Source organism: Suncus etruscus, chromosome 20 (assembly GCF_024139225.1).
Source record: "Suncus etruscus isolate mSunEtr1 chromosome 20, mSunEtr1.pri.cur, whole genome shotgun sequence".
In the NCBI taxonomy this organism is placed as follows: Eukaryota; Metazoa; Chordata; class Mammalia; order Eulipotyphla; family Soricidae; genus Suncus; species Suncus etruscus.
In genome coordinates this window covers 7,908,043-7,923,308 of record NC_064867.1, presented here as the reverse complement: position 1 = coordinate 7,923,308, position 15,266 = coordinate 7,908,043, and the positions used below count along the sequence as shown (strand labels likewise).

The following is a 15,266-nucleotide window of genomic DNA, read 5'->3' as shown; positions in this document are numbered from 1 at the left end:
GCAAATGCCCTACCATTGTGCTATCTCTCTGGCTCCTCTTTGTTTTCTTTACAACAGCAATTGAAACAAAATCTGGTGGAACCAAATAAGAGACACAGTCCAGTGCGAAAGGTGCTTGCCTTGCTGTGGCTTATGGATTTGATCCCCGGCACTGCATATGGTTCCCCAAGCACTGTTCGTAGTGATTCTGAGCACAGAGCCACGAGTAAACTCAGCACTGATCAGTGTGGTAACAAAACAAAACAAAAAAGAGCTTACTGGGGCTTGGGAGGCCTCATCACACACTTTTTAGTTCTCACATATGCTTGACTATGGAGTAGTGATCACTGCAGTTCCAGGGACCACCAACAGCAGGACTGCCAGGAGCATTCAAGAAATCCTGTGCATTCGGGAAGGAGGACTTGAACTTGTGACCACAGGCTAGCAAGCAAGTGCACTAAACCCTTGTGCTATTCTTCTGAGCACATGAATTCTTTGTCTATTTTTTTTAACTTATTGGTAAGAGCTTTAAAATTTCTACAGTATGAAGCTAAGCTACTTGAATTCCTTTCTGAACAACTTTTTTTTTTTTTTTTTTTTTTTGTGGTCATATCCCGCAGCGCTCAGGGGTCACTCCTGGCTCTGTGCTCAGAAATCGCCCCTGGCAGGCTTGGGGGACCATATGGGATGCTGGGATTCAAGCCACCCAACTTGTGCGTCTAAGGCAAATGCCCTACCGCTGTGCTATCTCTCCGGCCCCTCATTTGTGATTTTAATAAAGTATGATGGCATTTGCTTTAGGAAAGCTCTTGACATACATAAAGGGTTAATTAACTTCAACCAGCTGATGCCAAGGAGTGATGCTTGCTGTGTAGAAGAGGATTCACAGAAGCATTTCTTACAGTTTGCTTTAGTGTACATAAATGCTTCCGAAGCTCTTCATTTGGCTTATGTTTCAGTTTTCCAGCATTGCCTAATCTTGACTATTTGGATTTTCCGTGGAAACAAGATCCTGGAGTGAGTTCCTATCCCCTTACCTGTCCATGATCTGCTCTGAAGATCTGACAAATCTGCGATGTAGGCTTCTACACTCCTGCAATTCCTGGACATGAAAGAGTAGATTGGTGGCAAGAAGCCTAACTGCGGGGCTCTCTATGCCTGTGGTGAAAATCATCCTCCAACCCATGCCATAGGCTTATGGTGAAAAGGCAAGGAACTAAAGCAAGTGAAATAATTTCAAAGTCTGATGTTGGGGCCCGGAGAGATAGCACAGCGGCGTTTGATCCAGGACCAAAGGTGGTTGGTTCGAATCCTGGTGTCCCATATGGTCCCTCGTGCCTGAGCAGACAGCCAGGAGTAACCACTGAGCACCGCCGGGTGTGGCCCAAAAACCAAAAAAAAAAAAAAAAAAAAAAAAAAAGAGGGGAAGGGGGAATCTGGGATATTGGTGGCAGGAAATGTGCACTGGTGAAGGGTGTTGTACACTCTATATGATTGAAACTCAATCATCAAAAACTTTGTAACTTGAAAAAAAGAAAATGAATTATGAAAACCTTGAAAAACCATGGTGTTTAAATGAAGTCATTTTTATAACTAAAGTTTATTTTAATGTGTCTGTTAAAATGAAAATTTCCATTTAAAAATTAAAATTAAAAATGTGTATATGAATAAGTTATTAAAATGATTTTAAAACCGAAAGTCTGACTTTACCTGCTTGGTGCTATTTAAAACCAACATAACTCTTACTCAGAGATACCTCTTCAGAAGCCATTTTGTTTGGTCACACGTCCCTCGCTTCTCTAAACTGAAACAAATTTAGAAGAACTATGATGGCTGACACTGTCCCCTGTTTGGTTATATCAGTTTCAACTGCGTCTGAGGGTAAAACCCATGTTCTGGGCAAAACCGATCCCTGCTCTGTCCTAAAATCAATGGTAACTGCTTTATTTATTTTTCATTTATAAATTTTTTTTGTTTTTTTGTTTTTTGGGCCACACCCGGTGGTGCTCAGGGGTTACTCCTGGCTGTCTGCTCAGAAATAGCTCCTGGCAGGCACGGGGGACCACATGGGACACCGGGATTCAAACCAACCACCTTTGGTCTTGGATCGGCTGCTTGCAAGGCAAATGCCGCTGTGCTATCTCTCCGGGCCCAGACCCTTGTTTTTATACCCCAGAGTCAGGTACCACCCAATGGTGGGATCAGATACCAACCAATGGTGGAAGCAGAATCAGGTCCTACCCTAGGGTGGGGGCAGAATGCCAGGTCACACCCTAGTGTAGGGCACAATCACCAATCAGTTTAGGGTGAGTAACATAGTAATCCCCCAAAATATTTACATACACAACACGCTGGCCCTGTCAGGAGTCAGCCTGAGTGCAGAACCAGGAGTAAGCCCTGAGCATCAATGGATGTTGCCCATAACCGAACAAAAATAGAGAGTGCAGGCCCGGAGAGATAGCACAGCAGCGTTTGCCTTGCAAGCAGCCGATCCAGGACCAAAGGTGGTTGGTTCGAATCCCGGTGTCCCATATGGTCCCCCGTGCCTGCCAGGAGCTATTTCTGAGCAGACAGCCAGGAGTAACCCCTGAGCACCATCGGGTGTGGCCCAAAAACCAAAAAAAAAAAAAAAAAATAGAGAGTGCAAGATTATTGTTATTGGCACACTGGCTAGATGACATTTTCACAGGATATGATTGGCAGCTACATCGGACTCATTATAGTCTTGTACATCTTGTCTATTAGATTTATTTCATTGGGATCTTCTCTCATCTGGCTTTGGCTTTGTAGAAAGGCACATGACATGGAGAAGTTGTGGATCCAAGAATCAAACTAAACAGTAAAAATACATTTTTTTTTTTTTTTTGGTTTTTGGGCCACACCCTGTGACACTCAGGGGTTACTCCTGGCTATGCGCTCAGAAGTTGCTCCTGGCTTCTTGGGGGACCATATGGGACGCCGGGGGATCGAACCGCGGTCCATCCTAGGCTAGCGCAGGCAAGGCAGGCATCTTACCTCCAGCGCCACCGCCCGGCCCCGTAAAAATACATTTTAAAGGGCCAGAGACATAATACAACAGGTAGGGCAGTTGCCTTGCACGTGACTGATCAGGGGTCTATCTTCAGGCCAATCTGATATACCCCAAATATAAAAAAAATATCAAATTTTTGTTAAAAATTTATTTCATGGGCCCGGAGAGATAGCACAGTGGTGTTTGCCTTGCAAGCAGCCGATCCAGGACCAAAGGTGGTTGGTTCAAATCCCGGTGTCCCATATGGTCCCCTGTGCCTGCCAGGAGCTATTTCTGAGCAGACAGCCAGGAGTAACCCCTGAGCACCGCCGGGTGTGACCCAAAAACCAAAAAAAAAAAAAAAAAAAAAAAAAAAAAAAAAAAATTTATTTCATGCTGTACCTATACAAATACAAAGTTAACTGTAGAACGTTCCTCATTGGGTTATTTTATAGTTTATGGGAGTAAACATGAACTCCCAATCTAAACAAATTTTGATAAAGCAGAAGAGACTTTGTTCAGAACCAAATTTTTTTTTTTTTAGTTTTTGGGTCACACAGGGCGGTGCTCAGGGGTTCTTCCTGGCTGTCTGCTCAGAAATAGCTCCTGGCAGGCACGGGGGACCATATGGGACACCAGGATTCGAACCAACCACCTTTGGTCCTGGATTGGCTGCTTGCAAGGCAAACGCCGCTGTCTATCTCTCCGGGCCCCAGAACCAAATTATTTTGAAAAGGGGAAATAGTATAAACTCTGGTAACCTCTCCATGAGAAGAAATTATTTACTTTTATAGATTTAAATAATTACTTGCTATCATTTCAGATTAAAAGGAGACAATTTCATGATTGTTGTCTGAACAAAAATGTCATGGTCATGCCAATTTGGGATTAAGATCTCTTTTAAGTTGTGTTTTTTTATTATTATGAGATACATACATTTAAAATTCTGATTTTTATTTTGGATTTCTTTTTTTTTTTTTTTTTTGGTTTTTGGTTTTTAGGCCACACCCGGTGACAATCAGGGGTTACTTCTGGTCATGTGCTCACAATAGCTCCTGGCTTGGGGGACCACATGGGACACTAGGAGATCTAACCGTGGTCAGTCATAGGTTTTTGGGTTTTATTTTATATTTTTTTTAGTTTTTTTTTTTTTTCGGGTTTTGGGCCACACCCGGTGACACTCAGGGGTTACTCCTGGCTACTCGCTCAAAAGTCGCTCCGTGCTTGGGGGACCATATGGGACAGGGGGGATCGAACTGCTGTCCTTCCCAGGCTAGCGCTTACCTCTAGCACCAACGCCCGGCCCTTTGTTTTTTATTTATTTATTTTTATTTTTGGTTTTTGGGTCACACCCAGCAGTGCTCAGGGGTTACTCCTGGCTCTTTGCTCAGAAATCGCAGGCTCAGGGAACCATATGGGATGCCGGGATTTGAACCACCGTCCTTCTGCGCCTAAGGTAAACGCCTTACCGCTGTGGTATCTCTGTTTTGTTGTTGTTTTGGTTTTGGGGCCACACCCGGCGGTGCTCAGGGGTTCCTCTTGGCTGTCTGCTCAGAAATAGCTCCTGGCAGGCACGGGGGACCATATGGGATGCTGGGATTCGAACCAACCACGTTAGGTCCTGGGTTGGCTGCTTGCAAGGCAAAGGCCGCTGTGCTATCTCTCCGGCCTCAAGAGATTTTTTTTTTTTTTTGCAAGGAATTGAGCTCAGGTTTCAGGTTGTCAAGGTATATCTTTGGTGGGGGGGCAGAGAGCTAGTACAGGGGTTTAAGTCTTTGTCTTTCATACAGCCTACCTTGATGGGTTCTCTGAGCACTGCCAAGAGTGAACTCTGAGCAGAGCTGGGAGAAGTCCTGAGCACTGGTGGATGTGCCCCTCAAATACACACACACACACACACACACACACACACACACACACACACACACGAATTTAATATGCTTTTGGTCTGGAGAGAGTGTTCAAGAGGTTACTGCAGGCGTTGCCCGCAAGAAGCTCAAGTTCCATCCCCTCATTCCAAGGTCGTCCCAAGCACTGCCAGAGGTCACCCTAAGCACCACCAGGCATGGCCCCCAAATCATAATCCAATAAAGTAAAATAAATAGGTTGGGGCAGCAGTAGAATGGGCAAAGCATTTGGCTGCATGTGGCTAACCTGGGTTTGGTTCCCAGCAACACATATCATCCCCGAAGTGCGGGTAGGCTGTGATCCCTGAGCACAGAGGCAGGAGGAAGCCCTGAACACCACCAGAACACCAAGTGTGGCCCCAAAACAGAAAAAAACAAGCAAGTGATTTACCAATTAGATGCACGTGTGTGCATGTGTGTGTGTGTGTGTGTGTGTGTGTGTGTGTGTGTGTATCTCTGTGTGTGTGTCTGTGTGTTCTTCCTTGTTTGTTTTTCTGGTGTCATCCGACATTCTCTACTCCCTGATCATTTCCCGGTACTGTTTCTGAGTCCTTGGTACCTGTAGCATAGTTCTCCGTGTGTCAGAAAGGTCAGCACTTCTGGCAGGCTCAGGGGCACCATTGGAATGTCGGGAATCTAACCTGGGTCAGCTGTGTGAAAGGCAAATGCAGCTGTGCTATCATTCTGACCTCCCAATGTTTTTTCATTCTTTTCTTTTCTTTTTTTCTTTTTTTGTATTTTTGGGTCATACCCGGCAGCACTCAGGGGTTACTCCTGGCTCTATAGTCAGAAATTGCCCCTGGCAGGGTCGGGGACCATATGGGATGCCGGGATTCGATCCACTCTCTTTCTGCATGCAAGGCAAACGCCTTACCTCCATGCTATCTCTCCGGCCCCCTGTTTTTTCATTCTTTAAATACTAACAGGCAATTCTCTGAAGCATGTTAGCTGAATAACCATTTCAAGTTCTATGTCTCTTAGATCAAGTTCAGGGTTGTTTATCAGGTGATTGGGAGATAAGGAGCAAGCTATGGGTTTTTCACTACATGGGAGGCCCCAGCTGGCTCTTTACCAGTATGAGAAATTAGGGAAACTTCTGACAGATTTGACAGAGTACATACCAAAAGGTTCTATGAATTGATAAAGTTTTTCACCAACTGATATTGCTTCTGTATATTGTCGCAGATGGTAAAGAACGACTGCTTGATTGTAATACAACATGCTGTTTTCAACATCATCTAAGCCATCCATTTCTTCGACAGCTGAGTGGACCTAGAAAATAATCAAAGGGATATGCTTTAGATAATGGTAAAGAAATAAAGAGTGGAAATAATAGAATGCTTGAATAAACAAAAACTTAGACCAACAGTTTTGCTTTGCCTATTCTTATACTTTCAAGAGATTAAGTTTAATTACTCATAATAAAAATGACTTCATTATAACTTGTGTTATATCCAACCTGTATTTTTTGTTTTCTTGGCCAATCCTAGCAGTCTCATGACTACTCAGAACAGTCCGTTAGGTGCCAGGGCTTAAAATGAATCTCCTGCTTTCAAAGCAGGATCTCTTGGGCTGAAGCAATAGTGCAGTGGGTAGGGAGCTTGGCTTGCACGTGGCTATTATATTAAAACCTTTGTGTCTGGAAATATTATGTAAGTTATCTGTACCTCAACATTAGAGAAACAATAGAAATAAAACAATTTTTGGCTTTGGGGTCACAGTTGGCTGTGCTCAGAGCTTATTCGTCTCCTGGCTTTGCTCTCCAGGATTCCTCCTGATCATAGGGGAATTCAGGGGATCATATGGGGTAATGGAGATTGAACCTGGGTTGGCTGCATTCAAGGCAAGTGTCCCTCCTGTATGGCCCTTAGAAATTACTTCAGAGGGTTCCTGGGAAGAATAAGTAAGATGTTTGATAGAAGGTTTTTAGCAAGGTCTTTTGTTTGTTTTTGTTTTTGGATCACACCCGGCAGCGCTCAGGGGTTACTCCTGGCTCTGCGCTCAGAAATTGGTCCTGGCAGGCTCGGGGGACCATATGGGATGCTGGAATTCAAACCACTGCCCTTCTGCATGCAAGGCAAATGCCCTACCACTGTGCTCTCTGGCCCTTTAGCGAGGGCGGGAAGGAACGCCTCGGGGCCGTGGCTAGCAGAAGAAGCCGGCTGGAGGCCAGGCAAGGAGGAGAAGCTTAAGAGGCGTGGCTTAGAAAAAGGCAGAGATGGGGCGGGGCGAGGAGGGGCTCGGGGGCGTGGCTTGCCGAAGGAGCCGGCTGGAGGCGGGGCGAAGAGGAGACGTATCAGGGGGCGTGGCTTAGAAAAGAGGCAGAGAGGGACGAGCAAGGAGGGGAGACTCCTCCGGGGAAGGGGCGTGGAAAGGGCGCGGTAAAAGGCGGGGCGACAGCGGGAAGGAACGCCTCGGGGGCGTGGCTTGCAAAAGAAGCCGGCAGGAGGCCAGGAGAGATGCTTTAGGGGGCGTGGCTTAGGAAAAGAGGCAGAGATGGGGCGGGGCGAGGAGGTGAGACCGCTCGGGGGGCGGGGCTTGCCGTAGGAACCGGCAGGAGGCGGGGCGAGAAGATGCTTCAGGGGGCGTGACTTAGGAAAGAGGCAGAGAGGGGCGGGGCGAGGAGGGGGCGGGCACGAAAGCGTCCTGGAAGACGGGGGCGTGGACTGCGTGGGCGGGACGGGCCTGCCGCAGCCAGCCAATCAGCCGGTCGGTTTGCGCCCGGAAATGACTCCGGGGCGGAAGCGGGGCGGTGGAAGGTCCTCGAGGTGCGTTGCTAGGCGACGGGTCAGTAGGTTACTTTCGGGGGCCGACGCCGCCGCGCGCCCAACGGACGATCCGCGAGCCCCTCGCCGAAGACGGCTGCAGACAGGCGAGCAGGTGAGGCCCGACCTAGCTACGCACCGTGAGGTAGATCGTTGTTATGAAGCCCAAGGTCCAAACGCCCCCACCCTGGTGGAGACCTTTGGGTGCTCCTCAAGATCTCCGCCGGACCCGTGGAAGGGAGCTGAAGAGGTTAAGGACTCGAGGCCCGCGGGCCGTTTTCGGCCCTCCGTGCAACGTTTTGTGGCCCTGCCCTCGAGGAGTCTTGTTTCGTTTGGCTTTGGTTGTTTGGGTCACGCCCCCAATGTTCAAGGCTAACTACTGACTTTGCACTCCAGGATCACCCCGACTGTGCCTCCTGCGGCCCCCAGGTAAATTGAGTCTGAGACCCCTGCTCCAGAAGGAAATTGTATTTCTACAACAAAATGGCATCTTCTTTCAAACTTCCTTCACAAAGGCGCCATCGCTATTCTGTCTGTGTCGTAGTAGCTTGACGTTCCTCTTTTTAGCTTTAGCGTTCCTCTTTTTTCCCTTGGTAAAATGTTTCTTGAGCGGGGCCGGAGAGATAGCGTGGAGGTAAGGCGTTTGCCTTTCATGCAGAAGGACAGTGGTTCGAATCCCGGTATCCCATATGGTCCCATATGGGAATCCTATATCCCATATGGTATCCCATATGGTCCCCCGTGCCTGCCAGGGGCGAATTCTGAGCATAGAGCCAGGAGTAACCCCTGAGCGCTGCCAGGTGTGACCTCCCCTCCCCCCAAAAAAGGTTTCTTGAGCACCATTGGAGTTAGCTATTTTGAAAAGTAGCTTGACTATAAAAACTTCCTCCAATCAGATTTCAGCTGTTAGCATTCTGTATTGGAATGTGTCTTGTGCTTTCAGTTAACTGCTTCTTAGCGGTGTTTAAAAAGCAGTCGTGTCTCTTTTCTACTTCGTTTAAACCTCAAGGCAGTTGCCTGGCTAGACATGAAGCCTAGTGGCTTAAAGAGTGTCAAGGCTGGTGCATCAAAGAGTTCTGTCCGCTTAGGAAGTCTGCCGAGTGCATTGGGCCAGGGCCGAAGGAAAGGGAAACTTCTGGATGAACGGTCTTGCTCTCTTTCAGTTGGCAATGGAGATTGCTTTTGGACAAATAAAGACACATTGTGGAATTATGTGCAGACTCTCTCTGGTAAGAAGTCGCCCCTTACAGAGGACGAATGATCTTTAGGCTGAGCTAAGACAACAAGCTTTTCCAGCCAGTGAGATAAGCTCCTTCAGTGGTAAGGGGCTTGCCTTATACAGGGCCTGTGGGTTGGAACTGGGCACCCCAGGGGGGTCCCCAAGCTCAACGAGGAGTGATTCCTGAGTGCAGATCCAGGAGTAACTTTTCAGCATCCCTCCATGTGGCCCAACACTCCACGCCCATACCGATTTCTTATTTAAAAAAAGTAGAAACTGGGAGATGATAAAATTATGATCTGGGCCCGGAGAGATAGCACAGCAGCATTTGCCTTGCAAGCAGCCGATCCAGGACCTAAGGTGGTTGGTTTGAATCCCGGCATCCCATCTGGTCCCCTGTACCTGCCAGGAGCTATTTCTGAGCTATCTCTCCGGCCCCAGTTTTTCCTAAATTTTATCTTGACTTGAGGGGTCGGAGAGATAGCATGGAGGTAAGGTGTTTGCCTTTCATGCAGAAGGACAGTGGTTCGAATCTCGGTATCCCATATGGTCCCCCGTGCCTACCAGGGGAGATTTCTGAGCATAGAGCCAAGAGTAACTCCTGAGCACTGCCGGGTGTGATCCAAAAAAAAAAAAAAATACAGGTGAAAGAAAATTGGTTAACACAAAGTGCTATTGGACACAAATTCTGGAAGTGTCTGGTAAGGAAACTGAGACCCTTCCTAAGAAAAAGGCACCACGGTATGCCTTGTTTATTTAGATCGTTTACTAGAATTGTTAGTTCTGGCTGTAGAAATTATGTACAGTGGGTAGGGAGTGTGCCTTGCACACGCTGACCAACCCAGGGTCAATCCCTGTCCACCCATACGGTTCCCAGAGCCTTGCCAGGAGTGAGCCCCTGAAGTACAGAGCCACAGAAATCTGAGCACAGCTGAATGTGTCCTGAAAACAACAAGAAAGGTTCTGATGGTTAAAGTTAGCAGGTAGATTATGTAATATTCCATTTCCAGCCTTGGAATACATTCTTAGTAGTGAGTCTTAAAAGAGCTTACCCAGGGGGCTGGAGAGAGCACAGCGGTAGGACATTCGCCTTAGACGCAGAAGGACAGTGTTTCAAATTCCAGCATCCCATATGCTCCCCCGAACCTGCCAGAAGCGTAGAGCCAGGAGTAACCCCTGAGTGCTGCCAAGTTGACCTAAAAACCAAGAAAGAAGAGCGATGGTGCAATGGTAGGGCTGCACCTAGGACCTCGGTTCAATCCCCCAGCGTCCCTTATGATCCTCCAAGCCAGGAGCGATTTATGAGCACATAGCCAGGAGTAACCCCTGAGCATCACCTGTGTGGCCCAAAAATCAAAAAAAAAAAAAAAAAAGTATACCTTCTATGGAATACAGCAGACACGGTATCTATCTGCCTTGCACAGTGCCTACTGAATTTGATCCCCAACACCCCATCTATTCAAGCCTGTCAAGACTGCAACTCTGCAGTGATGCTATTTCTAGACAGTCTGTTATAAATAAGGTCTGTGTGCTTTCATACGTGGAATAGGATGAATGCCTGAAGGTCAAAGGCTGTGTACATAGGTATATCATCACCGTTACTTTCTAGGTGGTTGAACTAGTTTATGTCAGCCTTGGCTGTTTCTCCGTATGCATCTTAGCTGATTAGTTAAAGTGAGCAGAAATCTCTATCCATAATTGCTAATTTTCATATTTTACTGTTTATTTTGGGCTGAGGCCAAACCCTGAGAATATTCAGGGGCCATGCCTCTCTTGGTCCTTATGCAAGGATCTTACTCATGGCAGTACTCAGGTTGTCATGTGGGATGCTGGAGATTAATCAAAACACCTCTATAGAAAGTATGTATTCTTTTATTGGTTTTTGGGCCACACCCAGCGGTGCTCAGGGGTTATTCCTGGCTGTCTGCTCAGAAATAGCTCCTGGCAGGCACGGGGGACCATATGGGACGCCAGGATTCGAACCAACCACCTTTGGTCCGGGATCGGCTGCTTGCAAGGCAAGCTATCTCTCCGGGCCAAGAAAGTATGTATTCTAAAACAAACAAAAAAAAAAAGTATGTATTCAGGGGAAGCCGGAGAGATAGCACAGCAGTAGGGCATTTGCGTTGCACGCAGCAGATCCAGGACAGATGGTGGTTCGAATCCTGGCATCCCATTATGGTACCCCCCTCCCCCTGAGCCTGCCAGAAGCGATTTCTGTGCAGTCTGGAGTTATCTCAGCATCATCAGTGTGACACACACACACACACAAAAAAAAAGAAAAATAAAAGAAAAACAGAGAAAAAGAACTGTAAGTCAGAGCAGTAATACAGTGGATATGTCATTTGTATTATACATGGCCAGCCGGCATCCCATATGGTTCCTCGGACCCTATCAGGAGTGATCCCTGACACAGCAGCAAGAGTAAACCCTGACCCCCCTCAAGGTGTGGCCCAAAAATGAAAGAGAAGGAAGGAGAAGAGGGATGGAGAGAGAGAGGAAGGAAGGGAGGATATACATTGTGTTGTATTGAGCTATTCTAATACTGTTTTATTATTTGATTATGCTTAATGCTGAAAATGAACTTTACTTTTGTGTTATCAAGCATGCCTACTCTTTCAACAAGCATCTGTTTAAGGAAGGTGATGAAGGACTGTGGTGGTGAGGATGCCCCCTGGTGAAGAGGCCAGAAGGCTGTGGAGGATAAGAGAACTCTTTATCTAGACAGCTCTTGGTCGTGGGAGAGGGGTCACTCTGCCTGTGGCCTGGGAAGGGCCTGTGATGGATGAGGTGTGGAAGGGAGCTAGTATAAGACAGATATTTAGGAGTGAATGGGGAGTGGGGGACAAGGACATTTTTTTAGCACAGCCCTGATCTGTGCCTCTAGTGATAGACCAGTAGGGAATTTAGGACTGGCTTCTAAGGAAGCAATTTGAATGGATGGAAAGACTTCAGCTTTGTTTTGTTTTGTTTTGTGGCCACACCTGGTAGTGCTCAGGTCTTAACCCCACCACTCAAGGATCACTCCTGAGGGGATTGGGGAACCATACAGAATGGTCCAGGGAGGGGCTGGGGAGATTGGGCTAGGGTATTTACTTGCACACAGCTGACCCAGGACTGAAGGTGGTTTGTATCCCAGCATCCCAGATGGTCCCCATGCCAGGAGCAATTTCTGAGCACAGAGCCAGGAATATCTCCTGAGCTCTGCTGGGTGTGACCCAAGAATACAAATTAAATAAATAAATAAATAAATAAATATCCCAGGATAGAAACCCAGTTGACTACATGCCAGACAAACACTTACTGTTCTGGCCCCAACACTGGCTTTCAGTTCAAAACTCAAATTCACCTCTCAGGTCACTCTAAACAGTTAATTCTTCTGAGCCAGAGTTCCCATATGGTAGTTCTATAAAGTGTCACTGACATCTGTCATACAGATTGTAGATCAGTATCTTTCTGTAAAGCCCTAGTATATGGGGTAGCATCTAATTGTGCTGTTTATAATTCTTATTTTAACCTCTAGTAGTAAAAAACACTAAATTACTCCTGAAGAATACAAGGGGTCCAGATCTTTCATACTTTTAAGTAGTAAGATTAATGTCTGGTGGGGCTGGAGTGGTAGTAGAACAGGTAGGCTGCTCTCCTGCATGTGGTTGACCCAGGTTTGATCCCTGACATCCCTTAGGGTTCCCTGAGCACTGCCGGGAGGATTTCTGAGTGCAGAGCCAGGAGTAATCCCTGAAAATAGCTGGGCATGGCCCGAAAAAGAAAAAAGAAAAAGAATGAATATTAATGTCTGGCTACTCAAAGAGAAATAAGAAATGTAATTCTCTAATGCTCTTTTGTAAGTGCAGGCGTGAAGACTAGAATAATAACTCAAATATCCAGAACCTGTCACCCTAGGCATGGGAACCTGGGTTCGAGGTAACTGACACGGTGAGTGGTCCAGCATGGTCTTTGCAGAGAGGCTGGAAACACTGAATCATAGCCAAGGGAGCAGTCTGGGTTAGGGAACCTTTCCCTTGGGCTGGTGCGAGCCTAAGGGACTGTGGGGGTGGAACTGGGGGTGTCATTCACTGGCAGAGTCTTCTCTATGAGATTCTTGGTTTAACCCCACATTTGAAAAGAAAAACAAAAAGGGTTTTAATAAGCAAAATAAAGAGTTGATGTGTTCTGGTATTAGAAGAAAGTAGGGCCCGGAGAGATAGCACAGCGGTGTTTGCCTTGCAAGCAGCCAATCCAGGACCAAAGGTGGTTGGTTCGAATCCCGGTGTCCCATATGGTCCCCCCGTGCCTGCCAGGAGTTATTTCTGAGCAGACAGTCAGGAGTAACCCCTGAGCAACGTTGGGTGTGGCCCAAGAACCAAAAAAAAAAAAAAAAAAAAAAGAAAGTAAAACTAGTTTCCGAGGGAAATGCTCTGGTTGGATCCTGGGTAAAGGAAGAAGAATAAAGTCATAGCTATTTCTTAGGCTACTTTGGAAATCCTGAGTGGAATTAGTGGACTCTTTAACAGAGTCCATTAATAAATAAGTGACACTTTTGATAGTGTGGCTCTTTTATTTTGGCTATATGTGCGAAAGTCAGCCATCTTTCTTTTTTTTGTTTTAGTTTTCTTTTTTAGTTTTTTTTTGTTTTTGGGTCACACCGGGCAGCCCTCAGGAGTTACTCCTAGCTCTAAGCACAAAAATTGCTCCTGGCAGGCTCTCGGGACCATATGGGATGCCGGGATTCGAACCACTGTCCTTCTGCATCTAAGGCAAATGCCCTACAACTGTGCTATCTCTCCAGCCCCAGAAGTCATCTTTCGAATGATTCATGTGAAGTTTATATGTGTATGTGTGTGTGTGTGTGTGTGTGTGTGTGTATATATATACATATATATATGTATATATATAAAATGAGAAAAAGAAAACTGGTAAAATACTTATTTATTTTTTGGGGGCCACACCCGGTGGTGCTTAAGGGTTACTCCTGACTCTGTGCTCAAACATCGCTTCTGGCAGGCTTGGGGGAACCATATGGGATGCTGGCGAATTGAACCACCATCTGTTGTGGGTCGGCTGCCTGCAAAGCAAAGGCCTTCTGCTGTGCTATCTCTCTGGCCCCTTTAAGCATTTTTTTTAAAATTCATTTATGTAGAATTATGGAGATGGAGAACAAACTAGTGATTGCTAAAGCAATGAAAGCAGGAAGGTTGTGGTGGCTATAAAATAAACTGGGGGGGGGGGCAGAATGATAACACAGGGGTAGCGTGTTTGCCTTGCACATGGCCAACCCAGGATAGACCTAAATTTGAACCCAACATCCCATATGGTCCCCTGAACTTGCCAGGAGTGATTTCTGAGTGCAAAGCTAGGAGTAACCCCTATGTACTACCAAGTATGGCCCCAAACAATAAATAGATAAATAAATAATAAGCTGGTGGGTAAGGGCTAACTGATTGTACACCCAGTAGGATACTTGCCTTGAATGTGGCCAATCTAGGTTCGATGGATTCTTCAGCATCCTAGATTTTACCCTGAGTGCAGAGCCAGGCGTAACTCCTGAGCACTGCCAGGTCTGGTTTAAAACAAACAAAACCCTGGATATATATAGCTAAGCAAATTACTTGCCTTATAAGATTGAATAAATTGCAAGCACTAATTGGATTCAATGCCTAACACCATCTCTCTCTTTCTCTCTCTCTCTCTCTCTCTCTCTCTCTCTCTCTCTCTCTCTCTCTCTCTCTCTCTCTCTCACACACACACACACACACACACACACACACACACACACACACACACAGAGGAAGGTGAGCAAAGAGCCAGGAGTAACCCCAGAACGCTGCCGGGTGTGACCCAACCCCCACCCAAAAAGAAAGAAAGAAAGAAAGAAAGAAAAGAACTTTTATGGGCACAGTATGTTGAGAAGAATGTTTGGTGTACGGGCCTATGCCCTGAGATACTGAGGGACCAGGTGGCACCAGGGATAGTGCCCAGGGCTTCACTATGAGAAGTATGTGCTCCAGCCTTTTGAACCTGGTCCTTTGGAAGCATTCTGTTTTGTTCTGTTTTTGCAGTGCTAGGGATCAAACTCAGGGCTTTCTGCAAGCAAGGTAATTGTTCTGCCCGTGAGCAGGATTCCCAGCCCATACAGGAGGCACTCAGATTCATCTTTGGCTTTTGGATTGCTGGTGCTATGAAAACATCTTCCTGTGACTGGAAATTAACTGAGTTCTTCACAGTCTATTTTTCCAATTAAGTGTTTCTGGGATCCAACTGTATGTAACGAACTTCTTTTTTTTTTTGACAAACTTCTTAAATGTGTATTACACATGTATTTAGAATCTCCTTATGTCTCTAAGCCTGAACATCATTCGTTTTTCTGTTCCCAGTATGTCACTGAG

The 15,266-nt window shown here is 46.4% G+C and overlaps 1 protein-coding gene across 1 annotated transcript in view; it reads left to right on the top strand.

Annotated features, from left to right (window-relative positions):
* Positions 1-7,114: 7,114 nt before the first annotated feature.
* The window catches only part of LOC125998203 (CCR4-NOT transcription complex subunit 10-like), a 37,087-nt gene continuing 28,935 nt past the window's right edge, over positions 7,115-15,266 (top strand). Inside the window, 2 exon segments of the mRNA XM_049766473.1 lie at positions 7,115-7,189; positions 7,444-7,950. Of these exon segments, the coding sequence (XP_049622430.1) occupies positions 7,115-7,189; positions 7,444-7,950 (582 nt within the window).